The sequence below is a fragment of the Camelus dromedarius genome, chromosome 19 (assembly GCF_036321535.1).
Source record: "Camelus dromedarius isolate mCamDro1 chromosome 19, mCamDro1.pat, whole genome shotgun sequence".
NCBI lineage: Eukaryota > Metazoa > Chordata > Mammalia > Artiodactyla > Camelidae > Camelus > Camelus dromedarius.
In genome coordinates, this window is record NC_087454.1 from 18,314,610 (window position 1) to 18,336,763 (window position 22,154).

The window sequence follows — 22,154 nt, forward strand, 5'->3', positions numbered from 1 at the left end:
ACAATCAGAACTACCAAGATTTAGTCCCAGGAGTAGACAAAATATTTTTAGGTTAAAACTGGGCACTGGATAGAAATATTGGTGGTGGCTATCAGCAGGAACAGATAAAGAGGGAAAATTAAACCTGAAAACCCATAATAAATATGTAGTTAGAAAAGATGTTAAAGGAATAAAGATGGGGGACCAAAAAAAAAAAAAAAGACATGTTTCATGTGAAAATAAATCAAGGAAAAGCTCGTTTAAAATGGAATCAGGAAGCCCTGCAGGAGAGCTCTCAGATACTTAGCTCTCAGATACTTTCCACTGTTGCAGCCTGCAAAACCGGCAGGAATGGGGAAGATAAAAGTTATTTCAACAAAGTCAGCTTATATAGAACTCTTTGTGTAAAATTCTGTGTCTCAACTTCTTATCCACGATGATTAGAATGTTACTTTTCTTCTGGTACAAGGGAGGACATTTTTCACATTTTGGAATCTCGTCACCTGCTTTTAAGAAAAGGAAGATCCCTCCCTGCTCTAGCAACAATGCACTGACCACAGATTGCATCTAATAATAAACCGCCACAAACTCTAGCTCTTGTTTTTCTCCAATGAACTTTTAATTCAAGACAACCCCCTCCAATCTCCCCTTAAAACCTAATAAAAGCTGACCTTTCCTTTGTCTTTTCGCACTTGCCTGTGATTCACCATAGCTTGCCTAATCCAAATTGCAATTCTCTGCTTTACCCCCATCCCCTCCATAAACCCATTTTGCTGTTAAAACAATTGGCTGTTTTATGTTTAAGGTCAACATCCACAACCTCTACCCCAAAATCCTATGTAGTCTAAAAAGTTAAAATTGTGATGGTATATAAGGAATGAACATAGATTTAAACTTAGATTTGTTTTTCGAAATTTGTGGTATTAAAACTGGGGTCTACTACTGAAGCTAAACTGCAAAGCAGGTTTTGTAAGAGACTAGTTTATTAAGATAGGAAAGCGTGGAACAGTTATAAAGACGCGAAAAGAATTTATATTCAATTATAATTATGTTTGAATAGTTAACAATATAAGGTGTACTATTACTAGGTGCCACAGAGGTTTCAAAAAGCTATGAACGATAATTAACGTATTTCCCATATACACTACATCCTCAAGAATATGTAGTGTGTGGGGGAGGGCTGGACATATATATATATAAAGAGTGAACAGTAAAGTACAGGGGTATCTAACCCGGCCAAACGCGAGTCTAATTACCATCACAGGGATCCTCAATGCGCATTCTCCTCCACCGCTACCCCAGGATGCGCCTGCTCGCAGCCCTGGCCTCCGCACGCCCTTGGATCTGCCCCCGGGGGACCGTCAGCTCCCTCAACGAGCGTGCGGAGCGGACCGGGTGGGCCAGGAGCGCCGGCCGGAGGTGACCCCACAGTCCGTCATTCTCAGGACTTCAACGGCGCCCTGGAACCGCACAACCCTCCGACGCGCAGACGCAGGAGGAACGCGAGGCCCCGCATACGGCTGTGAGGGGCGTGGTGCCCCGTCCCCTTAGTCGGCGGACCATAGAGCTTTCAGACCTCCAGGATTCCTAGAGAGCTTCCGGAAGTGGCTTGGGGCAAGATGCGTGTTGGCCGGTGTTGTGCCTCCGCACGTTTGGAAGTTGGGGGCTGGAGGGGCCTCGTCGGGTTACAGCTTCGCCCCTTTTTCTCTCAGCCCTTCCTCCAAGTCTGTCCACCTTTTGCCACCTCCTTTCCCCACCCTGGGCCTCCCCTGGAACTCACGGTGAGTATGGTTCTGGCCGGAGAAAGGGGAGTGCTTTGTGGCCAGACCAGGCCGCTGCTGAGGACAAGCCCGAGGGGTCCGGAGACGGGGCCTGAGCCGAGATCTTGGTGACTTGGTCGGTCAGGGGCCGCTGTGGTTGCCGGCACAGGCCGAGTCCGCCTGCCCAAACTTTTTGCGAGGGAACCTTTAATGGAGATTCGCTTTCTTCTTCTCCAGTCGTTCTGTGGTGGTGTTTGCAATCGATCTTAATTTGTTTTAAAATAGGAATCTGTCCCCACTCTCTGTTTCCACACTCAATTGTTTTTACTTAGCAATTTTGCATTTCCGTCACAATTCTCTTTTTTTCCTAAAGGATATATTTTGCTTTTGGAAGCCCCAGCTATCCTTGGAAAACTATTTTTGCTGTTAAGTTATTCTTTCTGCTCTTTGTAGTGTATTCGGAGCATGGTGTTATGTTGACTAGATAAATGTACGAAAGAAACATGTTTTGACAACTTGGGTAATATAAAATTCAGCCTCATTCAGAATACTTTACTTACTTCGTTTATTAAAGCTAATTGAAGTAGATGCCTGGGAACGCTTTAGGAGGGGCCCCATTTCCAAAACTCAGGTGACTTTTGAATAAATTTTAAGTAATTAAGACTTCCACTACCACCTCCAAAAAACAATCTGTATTTTTGTTTGATTAGTTCAGTTAAGTATATTTATGCAGTAATCATAGTTTTAGCAAATGTATATGTATTTTGAATTTATCTTGTGGTTAAGTGTAAAATGTGGTAGATGTTAAACCATTCAGCCTACACTGTGTGAGATACTTGCAATGCACAGTGTTTGCTTCACCTTGATCTTTAAAGCCTGGAAAATATCTTTGTTTTGTTTTATTTTCAGCTCCCAAACTTCCCAAATTAGACTTAAATTAGTCTGCAGAAAGCATTCCTTTTTCGTCTATTGAAAAGATAATCATATGTTAAAATCAGTGTTGTGCCTTCAGTAGTTCACAGGATTATAGCGTTTGAGATGGGAAGAAGTTTTGAAGAGTGATTATTTTAACTTCCTAAATCAATAAAGTTGACGAGGTATTCTTAAAAGAGAATGTAAAAAGCAGTCTATACACAAGGTGCTTAGTACAGGTGTGTATACACAAAACTGTTTAAGAGGAAGATACATAATGATCTAATTCTGTAGTACCTATCTTTGTACTTGGTTAGCTATAGGTTGTAATTGTCAACTGTCTAGAGAGGGAAGAGGCTAAAAATGGAAAATTAGCTACTAAAAAAATAATCAAATGGGTAATGGACAAGATTGGTTGGCTAATTTAGTTTCAAATATAAAAAAAACTGATAATTAGATAACTTCCATGAATTTCACTATTGAGACTTTATTTAATGTCATTTAGAATTATATTATTATTTTAATTTAATATTTTAATGTATCTACAACATGAGTGCTGTTCAGTAATGAACATTAACGTTGAAATATTTTATAGCTAGTATTGATGAGCATTGATTATAAGACAGAAGATGGCCAGTAGTTCAGGTAAAGATGAACCTTGACTTTAGGGAATTCATAAGAAAACATGGTAAAACTCTGACTATGTAGTATCACATTCAAAACAGAGCTTAGAATTCATGTCCCATGGTAATGACTCTAAGTTTTTAATCTATAAGTATATTTTAAGAAAGTTTAAGAATTTATTATATTTTCATTGATTTTTAAAATGAATTATTTTAAAACCATGGATGTTAATCCCGTCTATTCAAAACAAAATTGATTACCCCTTATTTGAAACTCTCCAGAAAAATCTCAGCCTCTTGCCCAAATTCACTCTTCCTTGAAATCTCACTATTCCAGGAAATTCCCCCACTTCTCTGTAAAGTTAACGTCTATGAATTAAATCCTCTGTTGTTACGTATCATATTTAACCTTATCTCTTGCTCCTTGATTCTTCCTACTTGTAGTTTACTCCCCAAACTGTTGTAATTAGCCTTGTCTAATTTTCAAATTCTCTTTCTTTTCTGTCCACACTCTCTAAGTAGGGGTTATTAACCTTCCCGGAGTTCTTGGATGGGTGTTTGTTGTGTGAACTCTGATGAAACTGAATGTAAACTTCTGTGCCTATGGGCTTTTTTCTGGGGAAGAATTCTGTTTTCATTAGATTGAGAAATTATGAGCCACCCCTATGTCACCTTCTCTACCCGCCAAAACTCTGAAAGATACACTCCTTTGAAGACTCATGTCAGGAACAATACGTAATCTGATTTTCCTTCTGAATACCTGTTTCTTCTTTCCCTTTGTGGACTGTAGGTCTGTGGCTTTATCTTGATGTTAGCATTTCTTGCCAGCTGCTTTTGGATATGCTACCCTTGGTTATACTCTTCTTCATTCTCTATAGTGCTGCCTTCAGTCATGTTTTTCTCCAGTCCATTGTCTGGAGATAACAATGTCTGCCATTGTTATCTTTCTGGCACACAAATATGTAATATAACTCCTACTTAAAAAGAGATACAAAGAAAAAAGTCACTGCCACAAACATTTGCAAGAAAACCATGACCATGGGCAGACATTGTGGTACGTGCTGTACACAATGTGATAAACCCTATGTTTGGACCATGCTGAACTACCTTGGCAAGAATGAGCACCTTAATCTGCTGGGGGCAGGGCAGCTAAGGAGTGGGGGCAACAGGGAAGTCCTAATTAAAAAGGTAACAGGTTAGCTGAGACTTTTATGTTAGAGTTGAATGATTTCAGCAAGACCAGGTTTTATCGACATTGACATTGACGCTTTGGGCCAGATAATTCTTTGCTGTGGGGTGGTTATGTTAATGCATTATGGGATTTTTACTAGCATCTCTAGCCTCTACCTACTAGATACTAGTAGCATACCTTCTCAGTTGTAACAACCAAAAATATCTCCAGATGTTGCCAAATCCTAGGAAAAGGGGGCAGGATTGCCCTTGGTTGAGAACCACTGAGCTAGAGGAAAGAGCTCTGCAAGGCAGTGGAATTATGAGAAAGCCACATTCAGAAAAGACTATATGAAGGAGAGTTGGTAGCAGATAAAGCTAGGCAGATTTACATTACATATTATGCTGAAAAGTTGGATTTCCTGTTGAAAATTTTAAGAAGGTGAGTTGTATTACATATTTGTTAAAACAATCTTTCTAGCAGTATATTAGTTTCATGGGACTACCATAACAAAGTACCACAAACTGGGCGGCTTAACACAACAGCAGCTTATTCTCTCACAGTTATGAAGGCTAAAAGTCCAAAATCAAGGTGTCAACAGGGTCATGCTCTCCTTACTTCTGGTTGTCACTGATAATCCTTGGCTTTCCTTGGCTTGCAGCTGCATAACTCCCTGCCTCTGTAGTCACATACACATTCTTTATGTCTGTATCTTCACGTGGCCGCCTCTTTTTGTTAACCTCTGTGTCTCTTCTTAAAAATTCACCAGTTGTATGGGATTAAGGTCCCACCCTACTCCAGTATAACCTTACCTTAGCTTGATTATATCTGCAAATACCCTATTTCCAGATAAGATCACATTTACAGATACCAGAGGTTAGGACTTCAACATATCTTTTGGGAGGGACACAATTCAACACACAGTAGGCAACTTTGTGGAACATGAAAAGCATAACCAAAGGCAAGAAGACCACTTAACCGCTGCAACTGCAGGCAAGAGATGATGCCTGATACTGAAGATAAAATCCAGACATATATCCAAGAAGCCAATTATAAAATTTATATCAGAAGACAATGGGACTAGAGAAGCCAAAACAATTTTGAAAATGAACAACAAAGTTGCAAGACTCTTAGTACTTGATTTCAAGATTTTAAAAGCCACAACAATCAAGACAGTTTTGTATTGGTGAAAGGATAAACATATATGTCAGTGGAACAGAATAGAGATTCCAGAAATAGACACACTCATATATAGTCAATTGATTTTTGACAAAGATGTAAAGATAATTCAGTATATAAAAGATAATCTTTTCTGCAAATAGTGCTAGAACAATTTGACAGCTGTACGCAAACAAAAAAAACACTTCCATACCTCCAATTCTGTACAAAAATTAACTCACAAGGAATCAGAGAGCTAAAAGTAAAACCTAAGACTATAAAACTTTTAGAAGAAAACAGGAGAAAATCTTTGTGACCATGGATTAAGCAAAGATTTCTTAGATATGACACCAAAAGTACAATCCCTAAAAGAAAAAATTGACAAATTAGACTTTAAAAAATTAATGAATTTCTATTCTTGGAAAGGCACTGTTAAAAAAAATGAAAAAGTGGAAATATTTGCAAGTCATGTATTTCCCTTATGAAATATGTAAGGAATTCTCAAAAGTCAACAATAAAATATATAAGGAACTCTCAAAAGTCAACAATAAAAAAAAATCTCCTAATCTTAAAAATGCACAAAAGTTTTGATTTCTGAGGGGGAGGTAATTAGGTTTCTTCACTGATTTCCACTTAGAGGAGGTACTGGGGATTGAACCCGGGGCCATTTGGGGTGTAATTGAGCTATACCCTCCCCCCCCAAAAAAATGCACCAAAGTTTTAAACAGATACTTACCAAAGAGGATATAGTTGTCCCTCAGAATCCATGGGGGATTGACTCCCAGACCCCCCATGGGTGCTAAAATTTCCTGACTCTCAAGTGCCTTATATAAAATGGTGTAGAATTTGCATATAAGCTACACATATCCTCCCATATATTTTAAATCATCTCTAGATTATTTATAGTAAAATGTAAATGCTATGTAAATAATTGGTAATGTGGGACAAGTTCAGGTTTTGCCTTTTGGAACTCTCTGGAATTTTTTTTTTCCTCAAATGTCTCTGATCTGTGGGTGGCTGAATCTAAGGATGTGGAACCTATGGATATGGAGGGCCAACTGTATATGGATGGCAGATAAGCACAGGAAAGGTTGCTCAACATTATTAGTAGACAAATGCAAATTAAAACATTAGTGAGATACTACTATACACCTATTAGAATGTCTAAAGTTAAATATATATAGATATATATCAAATGATGGTCAGGATATGGAGCAACTTCCCTTATCATGTTGGGTGCTTTGGAAAACAGTTTGGCAGTTTCTTATAAAATTATACATATACTTACCATATGACCCAGCAGTTTTACTTCTAGATATTTACACAGGTGAAGTGAAAACTATGTTTACACAAAAACTCATATGCAGATGCAACTTTATTTGTAATTAACAAAAACTGTAAACAATTGAGATCTCTGTCAACTGGGGGATGGATAAACTAACATACATCTATGTAAGGAATAAACTGCTACATGCAACAACATTGATGGTCTCAAGTACATTATGCTAAGTGAAAGATGCCAGACTCAAAAGGGTACATACTGTATGTCTTTTTTATAAGACATTCTGGAATGTCATTAGTGTATGGAGCTAGATATTGGGGTTGCAAGTGTTTATAGGGCACCCAGGTTCCTTGGATGCAGGACCTGTGCTCCAAAGAGAGTTCTAGAACTGAAATCCATAGTAGAAGTTGTTAGCCTGGAGACAGGAGGGAAGATGGCGAGAGGAGCACAGGTAGAATAATGAATGTTAGATGAAGAGGAAAGTGTTGGGACAGTTCTTGACAATACCTTGAGCTAAATTATATGGACATTGGTCTCATCTGTTAAGAGTGAGGGACAGGTTGAGAGTGGACGTGTATGAAAACAGTACAGCATGTATAGCAAACACTGAAAGAAGCAGCACTGAGGACCAGCTGAGGCTAAATGCAGAATTTCAGTTAGACCCTGTCTACATGGTTTGCTGACTTTGTTTAGCCATTTTCCACATCCCCAGGAGAGAAAGCAGAAGGAAAGGGTTAGTCCCAGGTGGGTTTGGCATGACACATGGCTAAGGAGAGGATCACTTAAATGAAGTCCCTGTCATGGTAGGGAGTTTGTTAAGATATCTTAGTAAATTACTATGATCTTTGTTACGCCTTTACACTATTTGTCATTTTCTCTTCCTTAAGAAATATCCTTTAAAAAGAGGCCCTCAGAAGGTTCTTCTCTTAAGAAGATAAAGAAGGTAGTGGGAACAAGCCTCCTGAGCTTTTCCAGCCCTAAATGGCTGCAGAATCAAGAAAGTCTGTAGCCCCATCCCCACCAGACCAGACTCCTGAAGAGGACCTTGTAATTGTCAAGGTAGAGGAAGATCATGGTTGGGACCAGGAATCAAGTCTACATGAAAGTAACCCTCCTGGCCAAGAGCTGTTCCGCCTGCGCTTCAGGAAGTTATGCTACCAGGAGACACTAGGACCCCGAGAAGCTCTGATCCAACTCCGGGCACTTTGCCATCAGTGGCTGAGGCCAGATTTGAACACCAAGGAGCAGATCCTAGAGCTTCTAGTGCTGGAGCAGTTCCTGACCATCCTGCCCGAGGAGCTCCAGACTCTGGTTAAGGAGCATCAGCTGGAGAATGGAGAGGAGGTGGTGACACTATTGGAAGATTTGGAAAGGCAAATTGATATACTGGGACGGCCGGTAAGTAGAAGGAGGCATGCAAGCTATGACCGGGAGAGTCCTGGAAGCTGTGTGGAGGGACATACACAACAGTGGGAGAATAAATGCTGAGCATGAGTTTCTCTTGGAGGAGGATATATAAATCCACTTTTATCCTCATAACATTCATACAGCTGTATTAATATCCTTATTTGCCAGATGGAAAACTGATGCACAGAGAGCTTAACTTACTTTTTTCAGGGGCACGCAGATAATTAAAGGTAGATCTGAGACCAGAACTCATGTTTCCTAGTTCCTCAGCAAAAGTTTTTTCCACTGAAGAGAACTGCTTTAAGTTTCAGTTTATCATTCTTTTCCTGCTTTGGGAGTGCAAAATATTGGCATTGTGTGCAGCAGGGAGGGCATTAGCAATCTTTTCCTTCAGTGCTAAGCAGAAAATGATGCCTTTCTGTGCTAATCAACATGTCCGTGTTCCTTACTGCCCCTTGGAAGTAAGTGAGTTTCTGCTTCTTCCTTCCCCAAGCATGTATCCCTGTGGATGTGATCTTAGTCCTCATCACTGTTCACTTCATTTCTCAAAGGGGTTTCTTATAATGTAACTGTCCCATTGTTTCCAGGTCCCGGCTCGTGCACATGGACATAGGGTACTCTGGGAGGAGGTGGTGCATTCGGAATCTGCACCCGAGCCTCCAGATACTCAGCCCCAACCTGTGGCAACCCAGCACAAATCTCCAGTGCTCCAAGGGTCACAAGAGAGAGGTAAGGAGCCAGATTTCATTGATGAGGAGTGAGGAAGTAGAAAAAAAAGAGAGTACATTTGAGACATCTATCTAGTTCCTGGAGAACCAGAAACTAGAATCACTTGTTTACAGACCAGCCATAAGATCTAGTTTAAATGTTTATCTAGGTTTCAAATACTGACTATCAGTCCTAGTGGTAAACTCACAAACAAATTAAAGAATTTGGGGATTTTTATGTATTTACACATTTCTATTACCCAAGTGTATTTGCAACATAAGCTTTTGGAGGTTTTACTGGTATCATCATACTGCTTTATTTGTGAATGTTTCAGTATGACTTCCTCAAATAAGAGCATTTTCTTAGATAACCACAATAAATTGATCACGGTTGGGAATTTCTAATACCGATACAATACTAATCTAGTCCACAGTTCATGTACATAGTTTGCCAGTCATCCCAGTAATGCTCTTCCAGAGTCTAGTCCAAGATCACACTTTGCAATTAGTTATGTTTAGTTTCCTTTAACTTGGAATAGTTCCTCAGCCTTTCTTTGCCTTTCATGATCTTGACATTTTTTAAAGAGTACAGATCAGTTACCTTGTAAAATGGCTGCAATTTGAGTTTGTGTGATGTTTCCTCATATTTGAATTCAGGCTGTGTATATTTGGCGGGAACACTCCGGAAATGAAACTGTGGCCTTCTCAGGGCTACAACAGAAATTTATCTGTTACTGGTAGTGTTATCTTTGATGACTTGCTTAAGGTTATCCTTGATTGGTTATTTCTTATAAAGTTACTATTTTTCCCATTGTAATTAATAAATAATTTGTGGGGAGATATTCTTGAGTCTATGTAAATATTCTTGTCCTCATCACACTTTTGTTGCTAAAACACTAGTTTTAGTATTCATTGATGCTCCTTGACTGAATCGGTGATTACTAAGACTGTTACAAAGTGATTATTTTCTAACTCTATCATTTTTTCTACATTTGTTTGTTTATTATAATGGGGAATGTTTCTTTTCCCCCCCATCTTGTTTTTATTTATCAGTATGGACACATAAATTCTTATTTTATTCCAGAAATATTCTGTTACAGTCTTTGTTTTGATGCTTACATTGTCTTAGACTTGACCAGAGGAGGCCTCTTCAGTCTGGCTCCTGTGTCCTATAGACATTTCCCTGTCCCTTTTTGAGAACTTTCTTTCTTAAAGATAAAGATAAGATATTCTAGTCTCATCTCATACTTGCCCCGCATTTCTTATTTTTTTCACTTATGTGATTTATAGCAGTTTTAAGTAAGTGGATTTTTAATATTCCTAAAGAAGAATCATAGAAACATTTTCAGTTAATAATGTAATTCTTGTTTTAAGTTCTAAAACCTATTGCGCAAGACGCAGTAGTCTGTGGTGATTTGGATATTATATTGTTTGGTATTTATAGGAAACAGATCCAGTCATGGTAGACATGGTAGCAGAGATAGATTGGTTCTCATATTCAGTTTTCCAAGAGATCAGGACCTAAAGAAATACTGAATACAAGCACAAGGATAGGCTATAGCTTTGGTGGTAGAGAAGAAATTGTAAATTAATTCCTCTTAGGAAACCAGAACACTTTCTATTTTTGTCATGTAACTTCAGGCTAAGTGGGACATCAAAGTGCAGATGTTTTGGGAGCAACCATAAGTATGGATCCAGAGAAAGATTATCAGCATTTCATATGTGAAAATTCTGGTATGCATATCTGCTGAAATACAGATAATTTTGGAATGGGCTAGAGCTGGCCCCCATAACCACAGGACAAGGCTGGTCTCATTCATAGCTCCTTTTTCTCTCAGCCATGTCTGCTTCACAGAGTCCTACCCCTTCCCAGAAAGGAAGTCCTGGAGACCAGGAGATGACAGCTGCGCTTCTCACAGCAGGGTTCCAGGTGAGTTGTGCTCCTCACTGAAACCCCATAGCTCTACTTGACAGTGTTGTGGCATCTACTCCATGTCTGGACTGTTTGTAGCAGAGCTCATGAAGAACTTGTCCCAAATTCTTCCACAAAGAGACAGATTGATCCTCGATTTTCCCTCAGTAAATCTGGTGCATTTTCCTTTTCTTCCCAACTAGCTATGTAGAGCCCTTTATACAGTACGATCCCACCGCTTGATCCTCTCCAACCCTGGTGGAGCTCTCCGACACTGTGTTTGAGCTGTGGAACACTCCCAGTCCCCAAATGGGGATCTTGTTTTGTTTCAGACTTTGGAGAAGATCGAAGATATGGCTGTTTCCCTAATTCGAGAGGAGTGGCTTCTTGATCCATCACAGAAGGATCTGAGTAGAGATAACAGGCCAGAGAATTACAGAAACATGTTCTCCCTGGGTAAGGAAAGCTCTGGTTATTATCATATAAGGCTGTTTGTTTGTGTGTACAGTAGCTTTGAGCTTTCTGAAAGACATAGTTGAGTTTAAACTCAAAGTCCAACAGAGAGATAAAATGTTGAGACTTCCTGAGTTCTAAAAGGAAACTTTTATTCTCTAATGCAGCACTTACCTTACAGTTTGTAGCTGGGTATTGGTCTCTGCCAGTTGGAAATTGAAATCTTCTAGCGCTGAGTTCATACTTAGGCCTGTTGTGCTCGTCCCCTGTAATGACTGGGGCTTTTTTCCATTCCTGTTCTACTCGTTAGCTCTTGTACTAGTTCCATATTCCTTCCCACCCCTCAGCTTCCACTTCTTCTCAGCTGATACCATCTCTACTTTACTCCTCCTCCCTGCACCCTCTTTTTCGATGGCAGTTCTTCCCCAGTTGGTGTGTAGTACTTCTGTTTGCCCTGCTCCTTTCTCCCCATTTTATGAAGGTGTTTTGGAGACAGGTGAAAGCTTTGCCGTGTAACTGTTCCACGTGTAGTTTCCTCTTCCCCTATCTCTTGATTCCTCTCTCCTAACATAGAGAGTAGGAAGTGACATTGGCTTGATGTTTATTATATTTTTATTTCAGGTGGTGAGACCAGGAATGAGAACAGGGAATTAGTTTCGAAACAGGTAATATCTTCTGGAATCCAGCCACATGGAGAGACAGCTGCCAAATGCAACGGGGATGTTATCGGGGGTCTTGAGCGTGGAGAAGCCCGAGACCTTCTGGGCACATTAGAGAGGCAGCGGGGAAATCCTACCCAAGAAAGACGGCATAAATGTGATGAATGTGGGAAGAGCTTTGCTCAGAGTTCAGGCCTTGTTCGCCACTGGAGAATCCACACTGGGGAAAAACCCTATCAGTGTAATGTGTGTGGTAAAGCCTTCAGTTACAGGTCAGCCCTTCTTTCCCACCAGGATATCCACAACAAAGTAAAACGCTACCACTGTAAGGAGTGTGGGAAAGCCTTCAGTCAAAACACAGGCCTGATCCTGCACCAAAGAATCCATACTGGGGAGAAGCCATATCAGTGCAATCAGTGTGGGAAGGCTTTCAGTCAGAGTGCGGGCCTTATTCTGCACCAGAGAATCCACAGTGGGGAGAGACCTTATGAATGTAATGAGTGTGGGAAAGCTTTCAGTCATAGCTCACACCTCATTGGACATCAGAGAATCCACACTGGGGAGAAGCCCTATGAGTGTGATGAGTGTGGGAAAACCTTCAGGCGGAGCTCACATCTTATTGGCCATCAGAGAAGCCACACTGGGGAGAAACCCTACAAATGCAATGAGTGTGGGAGGGCCTTCAGTCAAAAGTCAGGCCTCATTGAACATCAGAGAATCCACACTGGAGAACGACCCTATAAATGTAAAGAATGTGGGAAAGCTTTCAATGGGAACACTGGCCTCATTCAGCATCTGAGAATTCACACGGGGGAGAAACCCTATCAATGTAATGAGTGTGGGAAAGCCTTTATTCAGAGGTCAAGTCTCATTCGACATCAGAGAATCCACAGTGGGGAAAAATCTGAATCCACTGGAGTTTAGGAAAAAACTTCAGTCATAGTTTGGGCATTATTCAACATTAGAGGAACCACATGCTGGTGAGAGTTTTTCAGTGTACTAAAAAGGAAGTTCAGCATCATTACAACCTTGCCTAGGGTCAGGATTGATAGTGGTGGCAGAGTTAGAATAGCTCTTCAGTAGTTTGGGCCCATGGCCTTGTTGCAGGTCGATTGACTTGACTACCTTGAGAGGTGTCTGACGGAGTGGAGCTCCCAATGGGCTGATGGATCCTTTAGAAGCTTGAAGTAGCATTAGAGCAAGTTGCTTGTCGTGGCTCGAGGCACTTAACTGTGTCTCAGGTGAGTAGCTGTAGGGCTGAGAGGCTGCTCCTAGTTCCTCTGCTTCTTCCCATCTCCTGTGATTCCCCTCCTCCCATTTATTCCCCTGACGGTGCCCTTGTGCTCCTAATCTGATCTAAGAAGCTGCTTTAGAGTTTGAAGCAGCCTCTGTGTGAGACATATTTATATTTAGCTTTCTGAGATCCTAGTTCTAGGGACATTTTTACAGACACAATGTATTTATGCTTAAGTTTGCATTTTATTTGATTCTAATGCTCCTGATAGTCGATGGCAATCCATATTCCCAAGCAAACTCAAAATGCTATATTTTTAACATCATTCCAACATTTCTTTTCATATATCGCCTTCACTGACTCCACTGAGTCATTGAGCATCCATACTTATCCTTCACCACCCCCAGTCCCAGTACCTGTGTCAGCAAAGGAGGTGGACGCATTAGTGATGGTTGTGCAAATGATGCAGAGAAAGAGGTGAGTGGAGACTTAGTCCAGCTGCTCTTACGTGTGGATGGTTGTACCTTTTGGTGACTTCTAACTCTCCTTTCCACCTTCCCGTTGTACCCTGTGGTATGAATAGGTATTTACACTATCCTCGTTAAGGCATTACATGGGAGAAAGAGGAGACAGAGGTGCTTGAAGAAGTTATAAAAATCCTCACAAAGAATGTTCACTCATCCCTTGGGCCCATTACAAAACTGCTCTGTAGGTTCCTCTCAGTCTGCACAAACCCCCTGACTAGAGGATCTGTCACTTCCTGTCTTTACCCTCAGTCCACCTCCTTTGGTGGCCTCAGCACCTCACTCATTCTGCATCTGTTTTTTGCCATTAGCTTTACATATCTGCAGTGGTCATCTGTCGAATACTTCACCTCACAATTCCTCATTCTTCTGAACTCTGGTGCACTCCCATCTAAAATCCAGCAGACACAACATTAAACTCATTATCACCAGACACTATTTCATCTTTGAAGCTTTCAGTATACCAAGGGATATTGTATAAAGTAATGAGGCTGGTTTAAAGTAACATTCTGGACTTTCAGAAGCATCCAAACATGGGTGGTTCTTTCGATTGGGCAGTTCTAGCAGTGTTAGCAGTGCTGTTATTCCAAGCACTGCCACTCTTTCAGATATTGGAACACTCTCAAGATTCTCATTTAATAAACCATACAAGAAAACTCTTTGTTACTCTTAAATTTCGTCTCATTTTTGACTGTTTGATTACTCACTTGTTCACCATATTTAAGACTGAGTAACTTTTGGCTATTTCCAAAATTGGGTTTCAAAATTGGAGTTAATTCCATTAATCCTATTCAGAAGAATATGATATACATTGTGATGAATTCCAAGATAAAGTACTCAGTTTCACACTGTGACTATCCTGAACAAGGACCACACTTACTAATTATTTTATGACTGATGTTTTTTAAAATAAGTCATAAAATCTTACATTGCAGAGGTCCACCTTTTGGGTCATAAATTCCTTCCCTGTAACATCCCTTCTCTACCCTACTGTGGCCCACATGGACCACTAATAACATCAAGGTTATCTACACCTATTTCATTGAGCCATTGGTACCCGCTTGTCATTTGTCATCCCGGTTTCCTTGGTTTACTTTTTCAAAACAGTGCTTTTCGTTATTTGTTTCCTTATCTTCGTTCCCCTCTCTCTGCCTTTCTCTGTCTCACTTTCTTTGGCCTATAGATTACCGTTCCTAATGCTCTTGTACTTAAAATTACAAGAAACCAGAAACAGATAAATCTAGTTGTTTCTAGATCCTTGCTCTCCGCTTCAGTTGTGCCTTACTCTCTGTGAGATACTAATTCTGCCTAAGGCCAGTGCTACCTACGTGCAAATATTCCATAGGATGGGTACATTGTCAGAGGGAGAATACATGTGCGTGTGCGTACATGCATGTGCATGTATACGCATGCTCCTCCCATGTAGTTTGGAGGAACAGTTGTCTCCTGTTCCAATGAAGACTTAGCAGAGCACCATATTGAAATAACTGTAGGTGTACCAACTAACATTTCTTTACTCAGAGTAATGTGTAGCCAGACTACTTAAATCTCAGAATTACTAAGCATCTGGCAGAAATGTAGAGAAAAAATAATATGACCAGAAAGATTAGTATTATACTGAGATACATGTGAGAAAAGACTGTGACTTGAAAGAACATTGTATATTAGGGCTGATTCAGCACACCTATAGAAATAGCCCAGTAGTATATATAAGACAGTAGAAAAAGGCTATTGTTTCTTTGGGGTATAAGTAGAAGTCCATTTTTGGTCTCCAGTTGTCACTCTTAGCATTAGAATGTTGTTGGTTCATCTGACCTTATTTTGAGCTCCTTTGAGTGAAATGCACTAACTTCCTTTATCCTGCAGATTGTTTTTATACTTTTAATCTAAAATGAACTGTTGACCAGTAGTTTCTTTTCCTATTCTCAGCTTTTCATTTTAGGACCTGGCATGATAAAATGGTTCTTCTGTAACTGTTGCCATCCAGTATAGTCCTAGGAGAGACATCTTAGGTTTCAAAAATTTTCCCCATTGAGCAAAATGGCAATGCTAGAATGCAGTGGTTGATTCCCTATGAAACAGTTAGTTTCACTCTTGGTTCTGGGGCTCTAGATAACGATAGCTGACGTTTATTGAGCACTTACTATGTACCAAACCCTACATTATGTATTTCTCATGCTTCTGATAGATATTATATCCTTCATTTTATAGATGAGGAAACTGAGGCTTAGAGAATTGAGTGCGTTGACAAAGATCACACAGCTAGTAAGTGATAGAGCAGGGATTCTAACCCACATAGCCCGATTCTCTGAGCCTGTGCTCCTGACAGCGGGGCTACCATATCTTCAATGAACACCCTAACCCTGTCCAGCCATTTAAAAATTACATATCCCTGCTCCTAAAAGCTACTGGGGAAGGAAATGCACAGTATAGTGCAAATCCAGTACAATTACCAAAATTTTTTGGTTTATAATTATATCTTTAAATATTGATACTTTGATGCTTTGTGGTACTAGAAAGCTAAATTCTGCAAGTAAAACATGTTTTAAAAAGTAAAACATGTTTTAAAAAGTAAAACATGTTTAAAAACTGGGAGGACAAACCAATAACATAGATTCAAATAGACTTCTCTTTAAACTGCCCCAGAGAAAGTAGCATTGTGGAGGGAAATGAAACATCCATGCCCTGGGCCAGGCAGATGGATAGTTAAGACGACAACAGGAAGTTCCTCTACAGCATAAAATGTGTGAAAGCTTCGACTTGGCTGCTCATTTCCAACTACCATTTTATTTTTCTTCTGTCATTCATGGTTTTTCAATCCTGTTATCCATTGTTAAACCCCGTTGCCTCATTAATCTATTCTTCAAACTTCTTGCTCTACTTACTCCACTGAAATGTCCTGAGAATCATCAGTGGATAAATACTGCCTTTTCTCTGTTCTTGTCCTTGATCTATATTTCATACTCTTGAATTTCCCCAGCATCTCAGGAATTCTATGCTCCTTTTTGGTCAATTTTCTTCACTTTTAGCTTTTCTTTATTGGTCTTTTTTTTCCCTCCTCTCCACTGAGAAAAATCTCCATGTCTTAATTTTATTCACTACTTTTTCTATACTTCTATTCATCTATTTTGATTGTTACACTTCTGTATTTCTGTATGGGGTGGGTCGTCTCTCAACTTGTGAACTTCTCCCCAGGTACCTCTCTTGCTATTTGAAAACAGAACTCATCATTCTGTCCCCAGCCCCCGTTTTCCTTTTAAATAGGCATCTTTGCTTAACATCTTTACCCTAACCAGACTCACTACCCTTCATTTCTTATCCCAATCTTGGAGTTATCCTTTAGTCTTTTTCTGGTCTCCACTGTTCATGTCCAAAATCTTGCTAAGTTGTTCCAGTTCTTAGTTGGTTTTCTCCTTGAAGGAGCTGGATTTTTTACATTTTTGCCATCCCTTTATAAATCTCTGCTGATCCATGTCATCTGAGGCCCAGGTTATTATAATCCTTTCTTTTCAGTTTCCTTCCTCCCATACCTTGTATGCTTCCAAGATGATCCTCCTCAAACTCCATTTTCATGTTGTCTCATTTTTCACTCAAGAACCCCAACAGATAATTCCTATCAGAGCAGTGATGCTCCAAGTTCTCCATTACCTTGTTCTCCATGCTTAATCTGCCTCAGCCTCATTACTCTCCAGTACATTCACCTTGATCCATCATGGTCAAACTTCCTGTGACCTTCCACTGTTGTCTTACAAGCCCTTGCCTCTGTGCCTTTTCTCATGCTGTTCCTGTGCTTAGATTTCTCTGTGGCCCCGGCTCATTGTTCATTACTCCCTTCAAAGCCTAGCTTCCAGTGTATCTTCTGAGTGAGCTCTCCCTGGCAATTTCACCTCACACTAAGACCTCCCTTATTCTGTGCTGCCTCAGCACTGATCCTTTGAGTTTGTACTGTGGTCCGTGCACTTACTGATAAGTTGTTTTATAATTATTTTCTAGCACTCTGTATTGTAGTTCACGTTTGTATTTATTTCCAGAATTAAATTGTAAGCTCCTTGAGGGCAGGAATACTAACTTTTACATTTGTATCTCTGCACCCCTTAGTGCCTAGTACAGTGCTGAGCACACAGTAGGCGTTGAATAAATGCTTGTTGAATTATTGTGTGGATTATTTATGGTGTTTTATCTACAGAAAATTTTAAACTACTTTCAAGGATGTATCTTAAAAATTTGTGCACTGACCCATTTCTGTTATACATGGATAACTGCCTACACTTAAGACTAAGACCAAAAAATTCAATTTGAGGAGGGTACCTGTGAAAAGTTGAAATGTGAAACTTTCCATTTGTTTGGCCAGACTTACTGGTTAAGAAAGAAAATAGGAAACTCTAAAGATTACTATTTATCATTGCAAAAGTGCTTGAGAGTAGACTTTTATATCTGAAATTAGACCAGTGGTTCTCAACTAGAGAAACTGGGCAATGTCTGGAGACACTTCTGGTTGTACCATCAATGGGTGGCTAGGATACTGTTGGCATCTAGTAGATAGAGGCTGGGGATATTGTTCACCATCCTGCATGCACAGGACAACCCCCACAGCAAAAGAATGACAGAGCTTCATATGTTTAACAGTGCCAAGGTTGAGAAACCCTGGTCTAGATATATTTAAGGTATATAGGAAAAAGAAGAGAGATGAAATAATAAAATTTTTTTGCAGTTAGAAAAATTAGCTATGCCAAGCTTTATGAGAATCATAAGTGTTTATATGTTTTGCAGTTTGTAGGATTATAAAAAGCCTTAATGTTTGGAGTTCACAGCAACATGCATGTATGTCCTAAGGTTGCCTTCAGCATCAGATCTGTCTCCATTCTTTATACCAAGTGGAAGGTGTTATAGGAGTACAAATCTAGTTTTCACCTTCTATATCTTGGTTCATTGCATAAAATGAAACATAAATCACTGGGGTCTATCTCTTTAGCAGGGGACCTGCTACTAACTTATCAAAGATTGGGACGACATTTGACCCTCAAACAGCCCCCTAGGAAGCCGCTAGACAGGAATAACTGCCAACTTCCCAAGGAAACCGCAAGCCAAAATGTTGTCAAAGTTTGCCATATTCCCACTTACAAAGTTTTTAACATACTTTGTTAAATCCTACTTAGGAAGGCAAACATGTAGGGGGGAATGTGACTATCAGGAATTAAACGATGTAAAAGACCTTTTAAAAGCTAGTCTTTAACTCAGCGGTACTTACTTCAACAGGTTTAAAAAGGATCATTCCCAGAATTAGAAGATCAGTATAAATATGTAATATACCAAAGAAATGACCATTACTTTTATCTTTATTCATATGGTCTATAGAATGCTAGGTTTGGAAGTGACTTTTGAGATCACTTTTCAATGCATTAGTCTGTAAATGGAGGTCCAGAAAGGTCATGTGGCTTATATCAGGTCACCCATTAAGTTAGTGGTACAGGTGGAAATAGAATCCAGGACTGAGACTGCCTATTTCTTTTTTGGCTGATTGTGACCCTTATTGTTTTAAGTTCTTGATTTATACAGTGCCATGGGATATATTCATTCTTAGTGTCTCCACTTGCATTGTTTCATTTTAGGAACTATCCCTTTTATCAAATTGTACATCCAAACCAGTATACTGACTGTCTTGAGTTTAATAAACGACTGAGTAGTCCCAAGGGATTTTGTAGTACTGAAGCCCTTTTTTTTTTTTTTTTTTTTTTAAGTCCTGCTTTCTCGGGTCTGGTCCCTAATCTTGAAGAAAGCAAGTAAGATGTGCAGCATTGAAATTCAGATCATTAGTAATGAAGATCAGAGCTCTTGTGTCAGTTTTAGGAATTCTGTAGGGCTCGCAGTGGAGACACTGCTCTTTCCCAGTTGCAATGTCTTTAAATTCCAAGATTCAAGGGTGGTCCTACCCTGGGTAAAATCAGGAAGCAAAAAATCACCAAACCACCTTCGTGAGGCGGAGGCAGGAATTCCGAGTCTGGGGGTGTACTGGGGCAGAAGCGCTTCCAGAAATGACCGAGTAGGTCCGGGCCTGGGCGAGCAGACCCTGCCCCAGACTGCCCGCCTGGGGACAAGCTATGCCTCGCCCCGGAAGTGCTGAGGACTTACGCCCGCGGGGAAGTCTCGGAGCTTGCTGCTGTTTAGGCTGAGCCGCTTTGTATTTGGTTGGTAGTGTGGGTGCTGCTCAGCTGCAACCCCTCAGATTCCCTCTCCTTCGGCTGGCTCGGGTGGAGCGTGGTCACGAACCCCGAGATGCGGTCCTGGGACCGTGGGCAATAAGCCCAAATGCAACCTCCCAGGGAAGGATTTTTTTCCCCTGACTCAGTGCTGCTGGAGTTTGGGACTACTTTCCTCTCGGGATTATACCCGGATCTTTCCTGAGGTCTTCAGAGTTTTATTGAGTCACATTAACAGCGTGTAGCTCTGGTACACTTGGGATCGATGACCACCAGACCCTCAGCTTGCCGTTCCAAACAAAAGGGAGAAACTGATTGGAAATAAGTATTAGGAGCTCTTAATTTAGGAGAGGTTTCCTCTTCCACATCTGCGTTTTGTGCCCATATTTCCTTTAGAATGCAGAATCTTTATTTCTGTATTTCGGCTTGACCATAAATGACCGCCCTTCCCTATAGCAGTAAATTTACCGTTCACGCCTGGGCAGAACCGCCTTCCAGAAACAGCGGTGCTGTTCTCCTGACGCCCCTCTCCCAGTAGTGCTCCGAAGCAATGGCACGGAGATTCCTGTGGCACAGGGACACGCCTGCTAATCCCAGTCTGTGATTCTGTGATCTAACCGCCCTTTGCAAGTTGGCCTCTTATTTGGCATTGTTTGTTTTTTTTTTTTTTAACTCCCATAACCCTCAGTCATTAGTGTAACAACTATAGCAGTCCTTTTCTTTGAGTAAATTAGTATTTCTTTTACAGAAGTATCCCCCGAAAAAGGAGACCTCAAGAGGAATTTTACTGAATTGCAGGCTCCAATTTTAGAAGAGCTGCTTTTGCTGGTTCCAAGGATTCTGTTACTGGAAAACTGCTCTGAGCTGGCTCCAGGTTGACAATTCTGCTGAGGAATGCCAGGTCTAGGAATGGGAGCAGCATTAGAGGGAGAGGAGGGGAGGGGAGGGTGAGGGTCTTTGGGAGAGTGACTAAGCTGGAGGACCTCCAGAGGGAGTTAGCCCTAGAAAATAGGGCAGCAACAGAGACGTATTTATCAAGTCATCTTAAGGCTTTTAGTCTCTTAGTGATTCTTCTATTTTTTCCTACTTTTTAGGCATGTAAATCTAAAGTGAGATTGTCATAGTGGCCAAATAACATAATCTCTGTGCCTCCATTTCCTCATCTGTACGTGAGGATGATAAAAGCACCTGCCTTTTACACTGCATGAACATTACCTACGTAAAGACATGCTACCTAGATATTTGTTGTAATTATTTCCTCTCCTACTTACCTTCCTAGGACTAGCGTGTTCTGCTGATTTATTTGTTGATACAGTGATTCCTTCACAATTTCACGTGTTAAATTTTTCCCTGGTCCCAGCTCTTGCACACAGTCAAGAAATGATCTATTAAGAAATGTCAACTCTGGCAGCAGGAGAAACACTGTGTCTCCAGCTCCTACCTGGGAATACACCATTGAAATATCAATTATAGGGACCCTTCTCCCTACAGGAGAGTTGTAAGTGTTAAACTTCGACATTCTGTAATTTTATGAAGGTTCTGGATGTAAGGGACCTAAGGACACTTTTCTTTTTAAGTTTCTATTTAATGAGATCGGGATAAGTGTGAGGTTGTGAATGCTCAGCAGTCTGGTTAAGTTCAACATGAGGGTGGAACAATAGGGAATCCAGTTCAGCTCTGCCATTTCCATGATATTTTATTGCTCAGGAGTTCCATCTTTGCTGTCTGTTGTCTGAGATACAAGTTGTAAGTATGTTATCCATTTTTTATTTGTCTTTCACTTTGCTTAAGGTGGTTTTATTTGTTTTACCTTGCAGGAGTGTGGATTCTTTGTGTAGGAGAAAAAATTTATCAATCTTTTCATTTATGGCCTTTGGATTTTGGCTTGTAATTAGAAAGGCCTTCCTACTCTGAAGTTATAAAAGACTTCTCCCCATGTTTTCCTCTGGTGCTTTTATGGTTTCACTTATAACATGTACAATTTCGATTTATTTGGAATATTTACAGGAGTGCAGAGTGAGGTAGGAATCCAATTTAATGTTTTTCCAGATGATTACACAGTTCTCCCCATATATTTATTTAAAGGTCTATATTAATCATTCTCTTAGATTTTCTACCTTTATTATATGCTAGGTTTCTGCCTGTGATTGCATCTATTTCTGGATTTTCTATTCTG

At 40.3% G+C, this 22,154-nt stretch overlaps 1 protein-coding gene across 1 annotated transcript in view; it reads left to right on the top strand.

The window, feature by feature from the left end:
• Positions 1-1,586: 1,586 nt before the first annotated feature.
• The window catches only part of ZKSCAN8 (zinc finger with KRAB and SCAN domains 8), a 28,648-nt gene continuing 8,080 nt past the window's right edge, over positions 1,587-22,154 (top strand). Inside the window, exons 1-7 of the mRNA XM_064476051.1 lie at positions 1,587-1,760; positions 7,773-8,283; positions 8,880-9,021; positions 10,838-10,929; positions 11,244-11,367; positions 11,986-12,915; positions 17,184-17,186. Coding sequence (XP_064332121.1) covers positions 7,867-8,283; positions 8,880-9,021; positions 10,838-10,929; positions 11,244-11,367; positions 11,986-12,915; positions 17,184-17,186 — 1,708 coding nt within the window. The 5' untranslated portion in view covers positions 1,587-1,760; positions 7,773-7,866. The remainder of the gene's footprint in view (positions 1,761-7,772; positions 8,284-8,879; positions 9,022-10,837; positions 10,930-11,243; positions 11,368-11,985; positions 12,916-17,183; positions 17,187-22,154) is intronic.